The following is a 21,976-nucleotide window of genomic DNA, read 5'->3' on the forward strand; positions in this document are numbered from 1 at the left end:
ACTTGGAAATTTGGGTATTAGGACCTAGCAGCAGCAGGAAAACAGCCGGGAGCTCAGGTCCCAGCTGGGCTTGGCAGTTTGGGGGAAACTGCAGCAACCTTCATGTCCACTGAGTTAAAAGTGGCAATCCCCACAGTGGCAATGTTCTCGGACCCACTGGCCACCGGGAGAAAATAAAGGAGGCACAAGGGATTCACCCCAGGCACACACTGGTGGGCTGAGCACAGACGCAGCCAGCCAGTGAAATACACATGTGTGGACATCCAAGAAAACCGAAACCAGAGCTGAAGCTCTTCCACTCAGGACGAAGGCCAGGAAACCGGATACCAATCCATTAATCCCACACCCTCATGACCAAGCAATTTAGCTTCCAGGAACACAAACAGCTTCCATCATCAAAAAACCTCTGAGGTCTGTATAATACAAGAAATGTTCCAGGGAAAAGCCAGACTCTGTGGAGCTATACCCTGGGTTCTCTGCAGCGGAGGGGCATTCTACAGCTGGGAGCCAGAGCAGGGCCTGAGGATGAGGCCAAGCTCAGACCTTACAAGCTTCATGTACCACAGGGCCTGCCTGACTTAGAGCCAGGCTGCCAGACTCAGGGCAGAAGGAGCCTTTGGGAGTTCAGGTCAGCAGAAAACGTTGCTGATAGACCCAGGGAACTAGTGACTGGTTAAAACTATACCTTTCCTCACCTCTCAAAGGAGAATGGTTCTGTCTCTTCCCCCAGGGAGAAGCCAAAGCCTTACCCAGGCTTACAGCAGTCAGGCCGTCACTGAGTACTCCCACGGCTAATTACTCATGTGGCTCTGATGCCCCAGGGCACCATGCCTTGCTCAGCTCCCTCTCTGAGGAGATAAGGACAGAGTGAAGACAGTGTCTTAGCTAAGGGCCCACAGAATACCCAAAGACAGTCCCTTGAACCCAGGTGGCTAAAAGCTCTCAGAACACAAGGCTTCTCTATGAGACAGGGATGGTGACATTACATACAAATGACAGAACATACAAATTCTGCCACTAGACCCTCCTGAATTCAAGTGAATTCAGCCTCTCGGTAATTTCATCCCAATCCCTGCCATTTGTGCTGTCCTTCATGAATTCCTCGTCTGTGCCCCGAGTCACTAGCTGAATCCTAGAAGGCAGGAACACATGTCACCCTGCACAACTCGAGGACCCAGCACTGAGCCCGAGATGGCTGGCTGGCCCCTGGGATACCAGGGCTTGCTACTGAAGCAGGAAGCATGTCAGGACAGCACTGAACCCCGCCCTGTCAGCATAGCTGCCGGGACTAATATGGCAAAGTCAGAGACTAAACCACCAGGGAGATTTCCTGTGATCCTGTCAAAGAGCAGCTCAAGGGACAGGCTTGGATAACTTTAAGAACCTTGCTCCTCAAGGCTCCCACCAAACCTGGTTATTTTGAGAGCAGGGTAGGAAAGCTGCCTCCAGGCCACGGAGACTGTGAGAATGCCAACCCCCTGAGTCACCGGCTATTAGAGTGCATTTCATACAGCTCCACAGGCTGGCTGCCTCTCTAAACAGGAAAATACACAAACAAGAGGGAGACCAGTCCCTGGCCTCATTAGGAGCCTCACACAACTCCATGACATGGAAGTGAGCTGTAATGTGGCCTCTGGCTCCACGCCAAGCCCTAATAGGCCACCCACCATCCCACCCAGGGCGTGATGAGGGTGACGTCTGGGACGGATGATCTGAATGGAATTTTAGGGCATTATCTGCTAATGCTCAGCACTGTGGGCACAAGGCTGAAGGGCAGTAGATCTCCCATCACTGGGGACACGATTAGGGAGAGGGACGGGAGGGGACACTTTCAGGAGTGACACCTGTGAGGAGCCTGTCCTGGTCCAACCATCTGTGGGTGGTTCAAATTGTGCCTCCAAACAGGTGTAGAACTGGGGGAGGAGAGGGCAGGGGCCACAGACCCTCAGAGCTGCTCACTATCCATAATGAGCTCCACAGGGGGAGGAGGGCAACGTGGGTCATGATTGGCCAGCCAGTCACCGGGAGGTGGGGGCCAAGAGAAAGAGAGAGGGGAGAAAAGGGGGACAAGCTGAATTCCAGGCACAAGAGGAACACGGTTACATAAACACAAGAATCTGGGGGTGTGGAAAGCGGGTGAAGGTGACAAGGAAAAGACAGTGCTAGCCATCTGTTGTCACTCTTTTCAAGATCAGTTCTAAACCGCATCCCAAAAGCCAACTTCAGACCAACACCAGAGACAAAAAAAAAAAAAAAAAAAAAAAAAAAAAAAAAAAAAATGCAATTAGCAGACAAGCAAAGAACTCTGGTAAAACAGTACAGAACCACTGATGGTAGGCAATGAAGCAAGTGCTAAAGGCAGGCAGCCTTGACTCAAATCCTGGGCATGATGCTACAGAGCTCCATGAGCCTCAGCAGGCCACTTTTACCAGGCATGACTTACTTTCCCTGTTTGTGAAATGGGAGAACTCTCAGGTTTGCAATGACAACTAAGTAAGTAGCAGAAAGTCCATAGAAGAATGGCTGCCATTAAGTAAGTGTGCCATCGCCACCATGGCCTCCTCCTCTGTGGCCTTGGAGAAAAGTGATTTTCAGCTAATAAAGCCAGTCAAGAGGGAAAGGATTGCTGTTTTTTAAATATTTATTTATTTATTTGTTTTATGAATATGAGTGCTCTATCTGCATGTATACCTGCATGCCAGGATAGATGGTTGTGAGCTACCCTGTGGTTGCTCGGAATAAAACTCAAGACCTCGGGAAGAGCAGAGTAAGTGCTCTTAACCACTAAGCCATCTCTCCAGTTCCCACTATTTTTCTTAATCTGGGTAGCACCCAGATACATTCCTGGATCCTCTCACTTATTTTTGCTTGTTTTTCAGATAGAGTCTCACAGTGTATGTAGCTCAGGGTAGCTTTGAGATCCTCTTGCTTCAGTCTCTTAGTCACTAGCATTACAGGCAAGCACTACCACACCCACCTCCTCTCAATTATTTATTCATAAACTACGAGATTTTGTCTATCCCAAATATTCTACCTACTAACCAAGTCTCAGTGTGAAGAGTTCTAAATTTCACCCCCTAAAGTAGGATTTAAAATGTCCTTCACTGAAACCCTGTGAAAGCTCTAAGAAATATATTCTTTGGGTACATGTGAAAAGGTAGAGGTGGCCTGGAAAATAATGGCACAACCAGAAATACCATTTACCATGAGGCTCGAAGCACTAGGAGTCATCTGCATTGCTTCATTAGCAGGCTAGAGACCATACCCTATCATCCTCCAAAAGTCAAACAAACAAACAAAGACATAAACAACTCTGCAAGCTTGCCCACTGCAATCAAAAGGGAGAAGCAGGGTGACTGGGCAGCCATTCCTTATAGGACTAGGGTCTTGTTTGTTTTTGGGGGGTGATGACTAGGGTCTTGTTTGTTTTTGGGGGGTGATGACTAGGGTCTTGTTTGTTTTTTGGGGGTGGGAGGAGGCTGTACGAATGAATGCCCACCCAGAAGCCAGACTTTGCTCTATCCCCTGCAGTCAGAGCCTCTCACTGAACCTAGAACTGATCTGGTGGCCAGTGATTTGCAGTGACTGTCCTGTCTCCCTCTCCTCCCCCCACAGCCCTGGGGTTGCAGCTCGGTCACAGGAGCTCTACGTGGATTTTGTATGTAGCTTCCGGGAATAAGAACTCATGTCCTCCTGTTTGCACAGCAAGTACTCTCTCTCCCCCCCACCACGCCCCCCCCAGCCCAGGTATGACCGTTTCTAACTTACCCTTTCCTAAATGGTTCATTATGTTTATTGGACATGTGTGTGCTCCCACATGTGCCACACTGTGCGTGTGATCAGACAACCTGCGGGAGCTGGTTTTCTCCCTTTACCGGACTGGTTCCAGGGAATCAAACTCAGGCTTGGTGCAAACAGCCACTGAGACCCCTTCGCCAGCCCTAACTTTACCTTTTAAAAGGACTTCTGCCCTAAAGACTGGGCCAGTCCGTATCCTATTATGTAACTACGGCTGGGGAGACAGGACCTCTAAGACTTTCTGTGTTGCATTCTTAGTTTCTTAGGTTGTGTTCCCTGTGAGAGAAATAGGTTTCTCTGTGGCTCAGTTTCACAAATTTCTGTGAAGCTGTATTGAGGCTGAAATGCCATGGTGGGGCAAAGCAAGTGAAAGAGCAGAGAGGTGATCAGGGACAATAGTGATCTCCTTCCTCTTAGTATGTACAACTTCCCAATACTATCTCCTGTGATCAATCCACTAATGGGGTCAGGGACTCCAGGGTCCAGTCATTTCCAGAAGCCACCAGCTGGCAGGCAACCAAATCTTCATCAAGACGTGAGCCTTCCAGGATGTGCCTCATTTCCACACCACGACACGGGTAAGACAGACAACCACCATAAAACCTTTCATCCCCTGTGTTTGTTTCTTTTCTATTGCTGTGTACCCACGGCCTAGGTGACTTATTAGATAGAAGCTTACAGCTTCAGATGAGTCCATGACCATCACGGTGGGGAGCCTGGCAGAAGGCTCAGGGCAGGCATGGAGTGAAGTGGCTGAGAGACACATTTTGAGACTACTGCCAGCAGGCAGAAAAAAAGAACTAGCTGGAAACAATGTGGGCTCCTGAAATCTCAAAGCTCAGCCCCAGTGACACACCTTCTCCAACAAGGCCACACCTCCTAGTCCTTCCCAAATAGTTTCACCAAATGGAGACCAAGTATTCTAACACATGAGCCTATGGGGGGGGTCATTCTCATCCAAACCATCACACGCCCACAACTTAGAAAGCAGAGTCTCTTTTGAATTCTGAGCCAGGCTACATGGATCATCTTTCAGATCAGAAACCCAAGCTGAGCCTTCCTCCCAGGACAGATTTTGAGTTCTTCTTTCTCACTGCCCTCTCTAGCAGCTTGTGGGTGGCAACAGCTGTGTTGCTGTTTTGTGAAGACACTACTCATTTTACAATTGCGCTTTCTACTCCTTCTCCATCCACAGCAGCTGGACTAGACCTTCATGTGTGTAGAATACCATCCTCCAAGCAAAACGGCAGCCGTCTTCATCAGATCAGCCGTGCCCACTTGCAAGAGTCCATCAGGCTCAAGCTAGTTGGCTGTTGGCTCTTAGGAGCAGGGTTGGGAGGTCAGTGGATCCTTCCCCAAGATTCCAGCAGCTCATCCCAACCATCTGGGAAGGTGCTGAGTACAGAGGATAGAGTGGCTATTTGGGGAAGGGATGCCACTGTGGAGCAGCCATCAGTTGTACTGGGTTGAAGACTTTACAGAGTAGACGCTTTGGGGCCCCTAGTTGTCAGTGGGACCTGATGAGGAGGTTGACATTGTTTATGGCTCTCCCATGGGAGGTGTTCTTGAAACACTGTGACACCAGAGGCTGCAGGGTTTGTGTATTGCCATCCTCGGATGATCAGCCAGTCCTTCATGAGCATCCACATCTGGTGAGGGCTCTGTGCTGGGGGCTCCAGCCTGTGACCCTGGGTGCTGAACAGCACGCTGCTCTCAGTGTTTGCCCAGGACCACCCCCAGCTCCCGGGCTGACTTTTCCCACCAGCCAAGGACTCTGATGCCCTCCAGCCACTTGTTTCAGGACTTTATCACTGACACTCTGATGATTGAAAACAAACAAACAAACAAACAAACAAACAAAAAACCCTGCATTGCCACCATAGACACCTAACCCCTCTGCTCCCCAGACTCCTATATGCCACCTGCCTAAAGCTTTACCCCTACCCCTGGCCACGCATGGCTCCAGGCTGGGACTGTGCCTGGAATGCTACAGAAAGCCCTAAGTCAGGCTCCGGGCCTCTGAGGCTCAGTGTCCAGCTTCCTTTCCACTTTTCCTCCTTCTACACACATTTTTTGAAAACATGTTTGCCCACTTTGAGTGTCCTCCCAGTCCCTTTCTGCTGGTCTGCTTCGGAGCTACACACATGTACAGGCAGGATTCAGCTCGATGCCTTTACCTTTGAAAGCCTCTCCTTCCCTTCTCTAAAGCACCATTACCAGCGCTTATCAGCTGGCAGCAAAACATCCCCAGAATTTCCTACAAATATTGCATTTTATCATTGGACTTGCTGTGTCCCTCACCTCAAACTTCTACATCCCATGTCCCCAAGCGTCTATTCAAATGCCCCTACCCTTCCAGACCCTGAACACTTCATTTTCCTCTAAATCCTTTATACACACACTCACACATGCACACATGTATAAACACACTTGTACACACACACATAGCCCACAATTATGAGCTCCAGAACCTTACACGTGATTGTCTTGTAGCACATCTTCTTTCTTACCATGAAGAATGGTACCTGGGCTCATGCCACCTTACCTACAGCTACAGATTAGATTTCTTAACATGGAAGCCACCCTGAGCATGGCACATTGCAGGCCAAGTGGCTTTGGGGCAGCCTGGGGGCACAGCCCCCCCCCCCATAAGACACATCCGCACAGATGAGGCTCTGGCTCAGGCAAGACCTGCAGCCTTCCAGGTCAGGCCCTCAAATGACTGCCATTGCCACAAGCGCCATCTGCCTGTCCTTATGGCAGTCATTCATACTGCCTGAAGCACCCTTACCATCCCGTAGGGTGGTTTCCTGACTTCCCTTCCCACAACAGCCAGGTACTGCACTTCCAGAAATCCCTCTTCATATGTCCTACTTTCCTCCTAGGGAATCTTTGCAGCCATATACTGCCCATGGCATTCCAGTACCCAGCTCCACAGAGGGAAAGTCCTGAAGTTCAAATCTCAGGCTCTCAACTTGTCAACCATGTGGTCTTTAAAGTAATCTCTCCCCTGAACTTGAGTTTCATCATAAGCAAAGTATGGCTCTTTTGTATGAACGTGGAGACACTGTGACAGAGCACTCAGAAGGTGGCAGGTGCTAAGCAGCAGGCAGCTCTCACAGCCTGTCATGCATTATCCATTAGAGGCCCAAGCAGGGTCCTTTAGGATGCATAAAAAAAGAAAGAAATGGATGATGATACATGGGCAGAAAGGCAGCCAACCAAGAGATGGAGCAAATTTGATAAATATACCTACAAGAGATGGAGCAAATTTGACAAATATACCTACAAAGCACACTTCCAATTGTGTTAACTTTTGTTTGAAATTTTTCATAAGACACTGTTGGAAGACTGAGACCCTGCATTTTGACATATATCTGCAAGTAAGGATTCAGGAGATGTGTTATATTGCTCATCTAGGGTATTCCTAGCTTCATATTCCATCCAATCTGGGTCTCTTACCCGGTGGGTCCATAGGGTTCTATGACCTCACACAGATCCACTCTGTAGTCCCAGGGAGATGGTCACATCTGCTCAAACTGACCAGACTGACAAGCAGGACCCAGTGAGTCTACAAAGACAACCCACTTTCTCTTTGCCATACAACATTTCACCCATGGCCTCTCCTTCAGTCTGCTGATGAGACAGGCTTAAGCTTGACAGTGATGGATGGCTGCTTTCAAGCAGCAATGCACACACAATTCACCTTGGATCTTGTTAGAAGGTCACCTGGGTCTAGCAGGTTTGGGCTTGAGATTCCACATTTCCAATGAGCTTGGGGTTTAAACTGTAGCAGCTGCTGGGTACATATCCCAAGAGGTCCTGGGCCCGAGGTTCTCCATGCACCACACACCTGGTCCCCCCCCCTGCACCAATCCAATCAGAATTCTAAGGCTAAAGGTAACCAGTGAGCCCCACTTACCCAAGGTCAAACTTCCTGGAATGATGGGGATTGTTGTTCATGTAAGATAACAAGCCACATGTTTTTACTTCAGTAAACAAGGTTGGTTGCCCAACTGCACAGGACACGCTTGACCAGACATAGGCAGGAGGTGTGTAGGCAGGAAGTATGTCAGGATGTATGTTTGTCCTGAGTGAACCATGGTGGGAAGTATCGCCTTGTGGGTTCTGCCTTTATGAGCACCTGACTAACCTAATCCGATGCCATTTTCTGGGAATCCTGGGTACGAACCTGGCCAGTGTTCCATCTTCCTGGTCAATATTAATAAAGCTTGCTTCAACTGGATGATTGTGGATTTGGTCTCTCTCCTTTCACTTCTCAGGTTTAACAGAATCACTGGGGTTAGGGCCCAGAGGGTGATCCCTTTCCAGGAGCTCTGAAGGATTTTCTCTTCTCTAGCTAAGCATCCTTCCTCTCACCACTTGGCTGCTGGGAAAATCTGATGATGACAGAGCAGGAAGATAAACACTCCCAACCCCACACTGTATGGTCAGCCCTGGAGGCAGAAGACAACGCAGCTCTTGTCTGTCTGTGAGCCCTGCCTCCTCTCTGGTACCCACAGCACAAGCACAGTGCTTTTACCATTTTCAACAGGCAACTGCACTGCAGGATGCCATGGCTGTGTTGACTGTCCTCTGAACCCTGAGGCTTCATTCTCACAAGAAGCCTGGACACTGTTGGGCCAAGGAGAGTTGATGAAAAATCTCCAGTTGGACTCTTTGAAGTTTGCCTGGTTTTTCATACTATCTTACATTTACTTTTAAAAGGCACGTATCATTTATAAATGAGTTTGCATTGGGAATCTGTAAATATACAGTCCCAGTGTATGATTACTGACATTTCTCCTTCACAGTGAAGGTTCTGGGAAGGGTAAAATATCTGGGTTAGAAAACATTCAGGGCCCTGGAGAGCTGGCCTTGGTCAGCAGACAAACTGCAGCAAAATGTGCCTGAAGCTTTACAGAGGCTCAAGCCCCTCCCTTTCCTATGACCTGTTCAGTCAGAGGAACCACAGGGCAACACAGTCAATGAGCAGTTGGGAGCAATGGCTACCCCAGGGAAAGACTGGGGTGAACCACAGAAGGCCCAGAAGGGGACAAGACTTGCCACAGTGTCAGCGGCTGTCACCCTTCTGCCCCGTAGGGTCAAATGTTTCATCCCATTGCCTTCAGAAAGGAGGGCAGCAGCAGAGAGCCAACTTTCAAAATTGGCAGATCAGTTTGAAAAGATAACAGGGCACAGAGAGCCTAGGTCACCAAATGGCAAGGGCGCTAACTCCCACAGGAATTACCACACCCGGGTTCACTCACAGCTCACTATGAAAGAGCTGAATGGAGGATGATACGAACTTGCTTCAATGCACTTCTTGCTGATAAAGAAAAGGAAAAAAAAAATCCAGTTTTTGACTTACATAAAGAAATGAGTTGTATTAACAGTTTGTGTGTCTTCCATGTCCATGGGTATCTACCAGACTAAACCTAAGTGCAGGGGGTGGGGGGTGTAGCCACACTGACCACCAAAGCCAGCCGGCCACTGCTGGGCAAGGCGAGGCAGCCTAGGCTGCTGATTTCCCCTGGGCAAACCTGGACAGCAGAAAGGGGTCCATCGAAACCACTCACTCCCTGAAAGAGCTGAGGCTTTTAAGTGCCTAGGAGATGGCCAAGTTTACCTGTAATGGGGTTGGAAGCACGGCAGAGGCAACAGGCAGAAGCAATCAATCGCATCCCTGCAGATGGTCAGACTGCTGACTGAAGCAGAAATGGCTCATAATCAATGTGCTTGGAAAGTGAAAGTGGGAGTGCTGTGAGCACTGTAGCCAAAGGCCAGGCTCCGGACGCTTGGGCAAGCTGCCTGCCCATGCACTCTTGCTTTTTTGGCAACTGAGAACCAAAGGCATGTCAAGTGAGGAAGGAAGGGACTCAAAGACCCCAGAGAAGCAACACATGAAACCAAAGTTTCCTTATATGAACTAATATGGAAAGGAAACAGGAAAGTCTGCCCATACCCACCCCTGTCAATCACCTATCAAGCGAGAGCTAAGATGGACACTGGAGTGGGATTTGGGGGTTACCGGGCATGTGCCTGGGGCTCCCTCCCCAAAGGGCCAACTCCAGTCTACATACCTCACCAGAGGCTGGCCCCACCCAACCCTGGAACATTCCTAAAGTCATTCCCCTAGGCTCAGGATGCTCGAAAAGCCAGAGACCTAGCTCAGAAGCAAGAGGCTGGAAGCTCGTAAGTTGTCACGGATGGAAAGAACCCACAGGGACAGACATCATCTAGCACTCTGGACTAGCTATACCTAGAACCCAGGACCTTTTCAGTTGTATGAGTAACACATTCCTTCTTTGACTTGAACTGGTCTGAGAAGGGTGCCTATCACTCACACCTGGAAGGATTCTACATTAATGCTCTCTCTCCCCCCCGTAAAGCCCACCTTTTTACAGTAGGCCTTATCAGCAAAACTTAGAACTCTCATGCAGCATCCACGTGAATACCCAGGCAGCTTAGATCTGCAATTGTTAACTCCATAAAATATCCAAGAATGCCATAGGAAGGCCTAGGTAAACAACAATAAGGTGCCAACCCCTCTCTTTGAGCCCTGGGTCCAGGTACCCTCCTCATGGAGGGAAGCAAGGTATGGGCCAGGACCTAGCCTCAGTTCAGCTGAGGCTCCTCCAAGGGCAAGGTACTCCTGGGAAGACTGTCTTTTAGCAACCTTCTAGGGCCCTGTTCTGTCCCTTCTTATCTACTCCAGGCTTCACTCTGTCCTCTGCTAAGGATGACACCATTGCAATATTTCACTGGCCACTGTGCCCTCTTCACTGGCCAGGTTAGTGTCCAGTGCCCTATCACACCTGTAACTGATTTGTGTGGATGAGCTGGGCCTGATGCCCCCTTTACATGATTTGATGGGAAAGACCACAGTGGGTCTATAGCCAGACCTGGCTACTTCGGCCCCTACTCCCAACAGCCCTGAGCTACAACGGTCTCTCTCATACCTGTAAGAGAGATGCAGGGCATCCACTGGGCACAGAGGTTACTGTCACCATCCTTACTGATGAGAACCTGGTCTCTACAGACCTTCCACCTGTAAGCAAGGTGCCCAACTGCAGAGATCCAAGTAGACATGGGCCAAGTTCTTAAACTATGTCCAGGATACAAAAACACTATGCAAGCATGCACAGCTCAGTCACTGCAGTCACCAGGGAACCTCAAGCAAGCCCACCTTCTCCCTTCTCTTCTCTTCCTTTTAACACTCTGTTCCTCACTTAGCCATGCCAAGGGCTGTTTCCACCTTTTCACAGAGCCATAAGGATTTCCCCAAAGGCCATAGAGACCATACTTCATTGGCTTCTTGGAAGCAGACTTAGCCCAGATACTCACCTGTAGGTAGCCACCTCCAAGCTGAGGCCTGTCTTCACCTGCAAGAGCTCCTGGTACTCCCTCAGCCGGTCAGCCATGGCCAAGGTGAGGGCTTCTTTCTCATCCTCCAGGCAGTCAATCACTCTCTGAAGAGAACAAAGAACCTTTAAATCTCCATCCCAGGGCTTCATAGACTAAGCTAAAGAGACCAACAGTGCAGGGCATGAAAAGAGATACAACCTGTGGAAGGATAGTTTCGTATCATGAATCTCTTGCAGATGGAAGGTTCTTTGTCTACTACATATGGAGGATTTCTATAGGATAGGTGTTTTTTTCTCTTTGAACTTCCTCATAAAACAAAGACTTAGTCTATCAAAATCGCTTTTGCTTCTGACATCAGGCCACACAGGTGATCCAAATACATCCAACCAGTCAACTCAGAAGCTATTTAAACATTGGCCATGACTAGAACTCTTTTATAATACTTAAGACAGAAGTCACTCTCATGTGAACTAAAATGTCTCCCCAAATCATCATTGCCCCAATATCAACAAGTGAGAGGGCAGACATATCTTTATTTTACCTTAAAATGATATATCAAAATAATCTGGGGAGAAATACGTTTCAGGCATAAATGAACAAACTCAGACCCACACATAAATCTTCCTTTTAGAATGTAGTTAATAAGCCTCCTCCCAGCTAGTTTCCTCCATTGGATCGGTCTTTTCCCAAGTTGGAGACACTGCTCTCCCTGCCATCAGGCTTCTGAGCAGAGACCACCACAGACCAGTCACAAAGTACACCCCAGGTAAAACCTAAGATTAAACGAGCAAGACGATATTACTATCTTCAAATATCCACTTCAAGCCAATACTGTGTTTTAATTAATGTACATTTTACAATTATTTTATTTTATTTGAGAGATGGTCTTCCTATGTAGCCCTGTCTGTTCTGGAACTCGAAATGTAGACCAGGCTGACCTCAAATTCACAGAGATCCTCCTCTCTCTGCCTCCTGACGGCTGGGATTAAAGGTGTTCACCATGTCCAGCTGAATTAATCATTTTCGAAAAACGATTATCATATAGATAAAACTGTTTTTTATAACACTTCCATGTCTAAGCCAATGGTGGTTAAGCTTTCTGTTTATGAAGGATACGTGTGTCTGTGAGTGGGAGTGCATGTGCTCTTGGAGGCCAGAGCGAATCACTGACATGGGAACTGACGACTGAATATAAGTCCTCTGCAAGAGCAATAAACACCCTTAATCTCTGAGCCATCCTTCATTCTCACTTTAAAGTATTTTTAAAGCAAAACTCACTTAGAATTTAAAGCAAAGAGACACATTAAGAATCATTAATAGGGGTTAGAAAGACGGTTCAGTGGTTAAGAGCATTTGATCCTCTGCACAGGGCCTGGGTTCCATTCCCATCACCTACTTTGGGGCTCACAACATCTGGAATTCTAGTTCCAGGGGACCCAGTGCCCCTCTCCACCCTCTGAGAGTACCAGGCACACACGAGGTATAGGAACACATAAACAAAACAATCTAAAAATATTTTTTAAAAACCCATTAACGTTTCAGGGCATGTCATGTTAACAGATTCTAAACCGGGCTTTATAGAGCAGATAAAGCAGTCACCACAGCAGACCACTTGTTACCCTTTGACATCATACTTGGCCACAATATGCATTCCCCCTACAGTTAAGTCTCCATTTTAAAAACCTCTGTTCCCCTGATTTAGAGGGAATCTAAATTCAGGTACGAAGTTAGAATCTAAAAATGTATACTCTGCCCCACCGTGTGTGTGTGTGTGTGTGTGTGTGTGTGTGTGTACTGAACCTTTTAAAAAGAGGGTCTCACTACAGCCCAGGGTATTGACATTACAAATGTGTGCCATCGTGCTTGGCTTGATACCTTTTCTAATGGAAGAAAGTTGACCTAAGCATTAAAACTTGAGGATTCATCAATTGTCCTTTGAAAAGAAGCTTAAGTGTGCTAAACTGCTTAGAAAAAAAAAATTCAGATGAACTCAGTTCTCCACCCACAGTTCAAAACTGTGGAGCCATGCCATGGCCCTGTCCAGGAAGACACTCTCCCCTCCCCCAGAACAAAGGCTCATTCCCTGCACCCCACCCCACAGAATATGAACAGGAAAATAAAACTGCACTGAAGTTGAAATCAACATAGTTCCAAGCAAATTTCCATGTGAGTCAACTTTCCCCAAATGGTGAAAGGAAAGCTGTTGACTTGTGGAGGCAGAAATAAAATCACAACCAATCCTGCCAATGGGAGGAAGCTTCAGACTCTGGCTCTGCTCTGCCAAAACTTTTCATGCCGTGGGTTAGGCTAGGAGTGCTGGGGCCTCCCACACAGCCTGGGACGTCCAACCCACGCAGAAGCAGTCTTATCCAAGGCTGCAAAAACTCAGGGGAGGGCTGAGCCTTTTAGCTACTATGCAGAGAACTTTCCGACAACATCGTCAGCAATGTTAAGCTCTAGCTCTACGTCAGGGATGGTAGAGATTTCACTGCTGCTGCTGCTGCTCTCTTCAACAAGTTTGAGCCCTCCCTGGCTGAATATAGCAGACAGAATGGCCAGAGCTTGCTAATTTCCTAGTCACTGAAGATCTTAAAAGTTGGAGCTCAAGGGAACTTAAATACTGGGATAGCTCATTCACACCCAAACCTAAATATATTAATAAGCATAAATTGAGCCAGATGTGGTGGCACACACCTTTAATTCCAGCACCTGGAAGGCAGAGGGAGAAGGATCTTTGTAAATTCAAGGCCAGGCTGGTCTACATAGTGAGTTCTAGGACGGCCAGGACTACATAGACTAGAGGGAGCGTATCTCAAAACAAGGAGAAGCAGCAGCAGCAGCAGCATGACCTGGATGCTATCTATACGTTTGCAGCTGTACCAGGAAACTGTACGACTGTGAACTCCAGGCTCATCTCACAGTGAGTGGCAGGAGGGCATTTCAGAGGCCTCTCAAACTGGCTGTGTGTAAACTGAACGCAGACCTCTGATCTACACAAACCTCCTTCAGCAAGGAGTGCCCTTCTTCTGGTTACTCATCCACAGTTCTGGGGTCAACTCTGATTATGCCCTGCCTTTCTCTGACTCGATCCAACCTGTCAGTAAACCTTGAAAGTAGGGCCTTTCCCCAGTTCCCCATTAGGCTCCTGGTCTAAGCCTCCTGCTGCCTCAGTTGTTGCAACTGTGTCTTATGAGGTCTTCCTGTCCCTACACTGGTCCAACACAGATTATGCTGAACACAGCAAAGAACAATCCATTAAGCCATTCACTCTGCTCAGGGATCCCTGGCAGCTTTCGCCTCAAGACATGTACCATTATGGCATGTCCTCTCTCATTTTGTTATTTTTCACTTGCTTTATCCCTGGCCACAAAGAATGAGACTGGCACCCTGACCATTAATTGGATAAATTAAATTCACTCAGCCAATAGCAACCTCTGAGCTGCTTTCCATTTTCACAGATGAGGAAACAGGATCACACAAGGGTTAATGAGTTTAATCGTGAGGAAATATTGTGACCTGGGATGGAGTGAGAGTCAGAATTCAGCCTGAAACAGAAAGGCTGTTTACGAAAAGGCTGAGCCTTAACTACATGGCTAGTCCTGGCTCTCTTCTTATCAAAGAAATGTCTTATTCATTTTTTTGGAGTCCTTCACAAACAGTTGGGGCTGGCAGCTAAGTGTTTCTAGGGTAAGGCTGGAGTAAATGGCGATACTGTCAGGGCCTTTCCGGGGCCCCTTAAAGGCCTTCCAACATCTTCTCCTGCCGCCAGGACACAGAAAAAAGCAAATGAAAGAAATAATGCTAGAATCGTACACCAGGAAGACGGTCTGAAAGCATCCTCAAGCTCTGTGATAGCAGGCCACCTCTGGGCTGGCCCTTAGAGAGAACAGTTATCATTCCACCGTGCAGAGTTAAAGGTCTCTCTTGAGTAAGACAGACAGAAGAGGGGGGACATGGACCAGCGGTGAGCTGCTCACAGAGCCTGGATGGAACTCTGTTCTGGCCACTTACTGAGTGGTGGCTTTACCGTCTGTGAAAAGGGCTAATGAGACCGGAGTGTGGACTAAGAGTGAGTACACAGAATAGGCCCGGTACCTCCCCAGGCGGTTAGTAATGCAACATTTAAAAGGAAGTCGGTTAACCCAGTCTTCATATTTTCAATCTCTCCACAGTGAATGTCTTAAGGAATTTGAAAAAAAAAAAAAAAAGTAGAGGCTTGGGTTGAAACAATGTGTTTTTTGTTGTTGTTGTTGTTGTTGTTTTTTGTTTTCTCTTTAACATAATCCTGAACACTGTTTCTGATTGATGATCAACATTTCAGAATGGGATCTTTAAGCTAACTGGGCCAAGGGTCATATTATAGTTAAGACTGAGCTGGTAACATATAGCAAAAACAAAATCTCAACAAATGGAGACTGAAGAAGAGAAAAAACCCAGGTCCTCATCAACACTGTCCTGGCTCTCATTTACAGTGGTGGTGGGAGTGGGGGGGCTGGAAACCGAGTCTGAAACAGAAAGATCCCAGGGTGGGTGCTGAGGGGGAGGGTCCTATTGCAAGTCAGCTGTGACGTGAGGTGTGACATTATTAGTAGCCTGGCGTCCCTGTGGGAGAGCTGGACAGTGACTCTACAGCACCTCCAAGTCCCAGTCTTTCTTTCATTTGGGGAACTCTGTTTTTTATTTGCTTCACTGAAGATTTTTATTAGCGGGGGAAAAGGTTCTGCTGCTCAAAACAACCTTGAAACCAAGCTTCAAGGCCCCAAAATATGCCAAATGGGGTTGGCAGGAGAGGGAGGCACCCGAAGTCTATAACCCCAAAGAAGGGGTTCCCATTGATTTGGTTTCTTATCACCCTCCGTGATCTCCCCCACTTACTTTCCAGCTCTTTGGCTACCGAAGAGCTGGGGCCCCAGAGGACAAGAGATTTTCTGATTACCTATCCCATCACCCCACTCATCCAAACATCTCACTTCTACTCGTAGCTTTAAAGAAAATAACATCATAGCCCCTCCGATCTTCAGCTCCCGGCTGCAAACTCTTCCCTTAAACTCCTGAAGTTGTACTCCTGTTGTTTCACACCAACTTCCTGAGGTCCGCTAACAGTATGATTTTTTGGGAATACTTCCAGTTCCGGCTGGGGCGGGGCGGGGGTGGGAGCCAAACACTAGGTCTGAACCGAGTGTACGAGCAATACATCAGCCACAGGTATAGGCACGTCATGTCAGATTAGAGCTCAGCTGCTCTGAAATGGAAACCGTTTAGAGTAGTCGGTACTCGTAATAACATCTCACCACGGGGACCTGCTTTATCCTAGTGTGAGCAAAACAGCTCTCACCCCGCCCACCCCCCTTTTTTTTTCTGTACGACAGTTACTTAGTCCTCTCAAGAGAACAAACAAAACCCAGAAAAATATGACGGCTACTCAGAGAGCTACAAGCAGCTGCCTCCAGCGGGGAAATAATTCTGGGTGATGGGGGAGAGGGAGGGGGAAGGCTTTGGAGCCCTATGCAAGCGTGGACGGCCTCCAGGTAAGGCTTGGCAGTGGCTCCTAATACTGTGCCGATCTGGCTTTGAAGTATGGGCTGAGTTTGGGGTTTCAGGCTACTAGATCTCCCCTGCTTAGGAAAGAAAGAAAGAAAGAAAGAAAGAAAGAAAGAAAGAAAGAAAGAAAGAAAGAAAGGAAGGAAGGAAGGAAGGAAGGAAGGAAGGAAGGAAGGAAGGAAGGAAGAAAGAAAGAAAGAAAGAAAGAAAGAAAGAAAGAAAGAAAGAAAGAAAGAAAGAAAGAAAGAAAGAAAGAAAGAAAGAAAGAAAGAAAGAACAAAAACAAAAAAAGAAACAAAAACAAAAAACAAAAGCGGAGCTAGCAGGATCATTGATCAGGATGTGCCTGGACAAGTCTGGATCTAAAAGTGACACTGTAACAGATGACGGGCCCTAGGCTAGCCACTGGGACCTGTCACGTGGCATCAGCCCTCTGACTGAAGGATCTCAGCACTAAGCCTTATTCTTGGACTAGCTCCGTGCCAGAATCCTGTGGCTCCATAAACAGCCAAGCTGCTGGCAGTGTGCGCTTCTCTGGGTGGAGCCCACTGGGTGCACAGGGGAGAGTGGATAGGCTATAGGGGAAAGGGCGCGGTCCCTGCCCACGGACCTGCCGCTCCTCGGCCTGGATCCCGTACTCCTCGCGCATCCTCAGCAGCTCATCCTCCAGGCGCGCGCGCAGCCGCTCCAACTCCAGCGCCTGGTTCCGCAGCGCGTCAGCCTCCTGCGCGCAAAGCCGCGCCTCGTCCTCCGCCTGGAGCCGGCTCTCCTGGCCGCGGCGCAGCGCCTGCTCCAGCTCGCGCACCTCGTCCTCGTACAGCTGCACGCTCTCCCTCCACGACTCCGCCACCAGCAGCGAGTAGCTGTCGTGCACCTCCCGCAGGCGCGGCGGGGGCGCGGCGGGGCCGGTGGGGGCGCGGGCTCGGAAGTGCATGGTGAGGCTGGCGGCGCGGGCGCGGAGATCCCGCACTTGTCGCTCGTGGGAGGCTTCCAGGTCGAGGCGCTCGGCCTCCAGCCGGCCCAGCAGCGCCTCGAGGGCGGCGCGCGCGCCCAGCGCCTCCTCCAGCTCCCGCCGCTGCGCTCCCAGCTCGGCATCCAGGCGGCTGCGGGCAGCGCTGGCCTCCGCGCCCTCCCGCTGCAGCTCCCGCAGCTCCCTCCGCAGCGCGTCGCGCTCGCCCTCGGCCAGCGCTGTGGACCAGCTTAGTTCGTCCAGCTGCTGGCGCAAGCCGCGCGCCTCGTCGGCGAAGCGCGCCTGCTCCTCGGCCCAGCGGTCCTCCCGGCTCAGCCGGCTGCGCAGCTCCTCCTCCAGCAGCAGGTTCTCGCGCTCCAGCTCCCGCACCCGGCACACGTAGTCGTAGAGCCGGGCATTGAGCTCCTGAAGCTCGGCCTTTTCCGAGCCGGTCTGCAGCCGCCAGGACAGCATCTCGCTGGGTGTACGGGGCTCTTTTCGATGCACCGCTTGCCTCCTGCCCTGATCTTGTCCCCTCCAAGCCCGCCGCGCCCGCCTTGCCGCTGCCTCGGAGGCCCTCGGACTGGCGCTCTGGCGGGCGAGCTTCGCCACTTAGTGGCCGGGTCAAGCGGCGATGGACTCGGGCCACCGCCTCCAGCCAATCAGAACGCGGCCCGCGCGGCCACTGCGACCGGACAGCGCCCCCTGCTGGAAAGAGCGGCCTGGCGAGACTGCCCAGTACTGGCTCCTGGTGGCCCCGGGGAATCCCAGTGTGAGTTGTGGATCGGATCACTTCGAGCTGGCTGTCTGGAACACCCTAAGAGGCTACAAAGTGTGGGAGAGGGGACTGGGGGAGTTAACCTGAGCAGGCAAGGCCTGCACATTCCAAAAGGAAGAGCATAACCGAGTGGGTGGAAGGAGGGACTGTCGTGGAAAGTTTTGGTGTCATAACAGAACTCCGTTATGTAAACACGTTTTTGTTTTAATCCCAGGTGTGGGATATGAGGCTGATTCAGATGGTCCACATCAGTAAACTATTTGCCTCCTGGGGCCTCTGAGAGGAGCTCTTTGCCAGCTGCAGACAGTTTAATTCTGAGGACTCTGGAGAGGGAATAAATGCCAGAGCCCAGAAAGAGGGGGTGGGGGCTCCGAGAAAAGAGGAGGAGGCTGTTGCTTCTCCTTGTTGCTCCTGGTTGCTCTTGATGCATTTTGACAAGAAGAAGTTTGGAGATATCCTGAAACGAAGATTGGATTTGCCCAACAACCTGGACAGCCTGCACAGCCGGAAGTAGTCATGAGAGACTTATGCTCCTTCTCCCCACGAACCTTCTTTCTCTCCTACTGGGTGTTGGCGTGTTGGAAGCGATTGGGGTGGGAAAGGGAGGTAGAGGCATAAGAAACTATTTAAAAACAGCGCCTACAAAGGGCTGGGTGGGGGTGAAGATGCACCAGCGACTGATGGAGTAGCGCTGAGGGAGCCCGCAGCTCTGGGAGATGCCCCAGAGGGGGGAGGAGGAGCTACAGAGCAAGCTCCTCAACTGGGGGCTAAACACGCAATTATATGAGCCTACGGAGAACAATTTCATTCAAATTACCAAGGGTCTCTTATTTATCTCTGGAACCGTCCTAATATAAAACAAATTTTTACTTCTGTGTTTAAAATGCTGTTTCTTGGATTGTTATTTGTTGGCCCTGGGGACTGAGCTGGTGGCCATTCGTGTGTGCGAGAGTCTGTTAGGCAAATATTCAAATATTCAAATGGCATTTCCTCCTCCCTCCAGGACCCACCCACCTTTATTTCTCAAGCTGGCCTTGACTTGATCTTGTAGCCCCAGGCCTCCAACTTGCATCCCTCCAGCAAGGCTCCGCTCAAGACTCTGTTTAAATGTTTTTGTTGTTTTCAACCACAATCCTCTTTGGCAGGCAAACACCTCAAGAACTATCTGTCTAACCCTTTGACCACTTTGATGGAAGGAAATGCCAGGACGGGTACAGAATTGGAGAGAAACAGGAAGAAGTGGGCTTTCCGTGAAATCTGGAAGTAATGATGGTCTCCCGTCAGGGACTATTCAAGGATGGAGTCAAGAGGGTTCCCGATGACTTCACCCAATAATCCCCCACACACAACCCTGAGGATAGAGGGGAAGCCCAGGGTCCCACAGATAGCCTGTAAGGTAAAGCCCCTAAGAGGAGGAGGGGCCTCTGTTCTGGGTTGGAGAAGTGGGAAAATGAAATCTTTTCCAAGCCAGGAAGAGGTGGAGTCATGAGGCCACGCCCTGCCCAGTTGGCAGGTGTGGATGTTAAAAGATCTTAGACTCTTTCCCCACCACTCACAGCACACACAAGTACTGTGTCGCAGACAGAAAGCCACAGAGGAAGAGACTGACTTGTATCCTAAGTCCGGCACAGTTTTTAGGGGCACAGGAAAGATCTCAGACAGCAGTGGGGAGAAGATCCTGGGTGAGGAGGCAAAGGGGGACTGGGCTCTCCTGGAGAAGGGGACACCAGCGGGACCAGAGTTCCCTCTAAGATGACCTTGTGTAAATGACAGAAAGCCACCCTTTTTGAGCCCACCGTTCAGAGCCTTGCTGCTGGATCGATCGTTCCTTGATTCTGAGGCAAAGACGTCCTAGAGGTTCTGCGCCTGCGTCCAAACCTTTGCAAGCCCGACACATACTGTAGTCGCACTCCCCCCTCCTCAGGACAGCTTCAGGCAGTGAGCGAGCTCCTTGACTGTCTGTGGTAGCCCCCTGTCCTAGGCTCGGACTTGTTTGAGGAAAACTGAAGACTCTTAGAGAAGGCTAGCACACATCAGAACAGACTGGTGACCTGAGACCAAGCCAGCTCCTGCCCTGGTGCTTGGTGTCTGTTAAGTCCCTCCAGGGGAGGAAATCAGAGGATTGAGTTCCCGGTGTCCTGGTGGAAATGGAGAATGAGATGCAGAGGCCATCGTTTTCTCCATGCCTATGTCTGAGAACACACCTGCCCACAGCAGGCACCACCGGGCAGAAAACAAGCAAGCAGGGAGAGGGGAACACCCCCGGGCTGGCAGCGAGGTCTGAGAGGGGTACAGTGGCAGCAGATACCTGTGTGACCTGGACACGACAACCTCTCTGGGCCCATTTCCTTACCCATGTGATGAGAAGAGAGCACCCCTATGTGAAGTACCACAGAAGTGTCCTAGGGATATCCTGGGAAGCCTGCCAAACAGAGATTGCTGGGGCCTTCTACTCCCAGGTAAAGGCGATGGTACCTCCCGGGACCACAGAGAGAACGCTGATTTACACTATCAGCTAGTCCTGGCATAGCCCTGCCCTGTACCAGTCACCGTTCCAAGCTCTGAGGATGGAAGAATAATCAGGACCTGGCCCAGGGCCTGACACAGTAAACATGGGTCGTTCTCCACTGTAAGAAGCTCAAAGCTTAGGCATCGCCGGGAGATAGATGGCTGGAAAGCTGTCTCAGGAAAGCTGGGGAGGAGGAGAACACCCAGAACAGTGAGTGATGCTCAGCAGAACCCACAGTCAAATGGGCTGGGGAGCAGGGAAACTGGACCTCCAGATTCAGTACCTCCTCTGTCTCTTTCTCAGGGGGCTGCTAGAAGGACTAGATGAGAATGAAAGGGCCTCGGGACACAGCTTCCTCATGCTCAGGTCTGTTGCATTCAAAGACATATTTAAATCCTGCCTCTCTTGCAGAACCTGGGGCTCCCCACTTGCCTCTGGGTTCTTCTGGCTGTTTCCGGTGGGCAGATGGCTTGTTTACCACTGGTTCATGGAAGCACAGCAGGGGTTGGTGCAGGTCCAGGCTGCCTTTTTAAATGGTGCAGCAATAGCATTTGTCACGGGAAATAAATGTTCAGTGATTTAAGCTGCACAACTCCCCCTCCCTTTGAAAAGTCATGTCATACATATTACAGATGAACTTGGGGAGGGCACATCAAGTAGCAAGGAAACAGCCCCTGGCTAATCTTCCCAACAGACAAAGATGCTTGCTGCTTCTAAGAACTAAAACCAGGGTAATTTACCTTTAAAGAAGAATAGCATGCTGGCCCTCACTACCCCTCAGAGCACCTTTCCCACAGAGGATGTTAGTGGCATTTCTGGTGCAGTAACTCCGATACTGGCTTTTGTGTCCCCCTTGTGTACCTGGTGCCAGGTGGCTTCTGGGAACTTGGGAAGAAGAGAGACACCACCTACCTCCCCACGCACCCACTCCTAAGACTTGAGGCTTTGCAGAGGATGTGCTTGCTCCAGTGTGCCACTATCATCTGTTCCCTCCCTCAGGGCCACCCAGCAACCATTCAACAGCCACCTCTAC

General features: G+C 49.7%; 1 protein-coding gene across 3 annotated transcripts in view; it reads right to left on the bottom strand.

The window, feature by feature from the left end:
• Positions 1 to 18,130, bottom strand: part of Synm (synemin) — a 29,267-nt gene extending 11,137 nt beyond the window's left edge. For all 3 annotated transcript variants that reach the window (XM_021634674.2, XM_060367319.1, XM_021634673.2), the window contains exons 1-2: positions 17,318 to 18,130; positions 11,146 to 11,270 (exon numbers count right to left, since the gene is read on the bottom strand). In XM_021634674.2, the coding sequence (XP_021490349.1) occupies positions 11,146 to 11,270; positions 17,318 to 18,130 (938 nt within the window). The remainder of the gene's footprint in view (positions 1 to 11,145; positions 11,271 to 17,317) is intronic.
• Between the last annotated feature and the right edge of the window lie 3,846 nt (positions 18,131 to 21,976).

This window comes from Meriones unguiculatus, chromosome 14, assembly GCF_030254825.1.
Source record: "Meriones unguiculatus strain TT.TT164.6M chromosome 14, Bangor_MerUng_6.1, whole genome shotgun sequence".
Lineage (NCBI taxonomy): Eukaryota > Metazoa > Chordata > Mammalia > Rodentia > Muridae > Meriones > Meriones unguiculatus.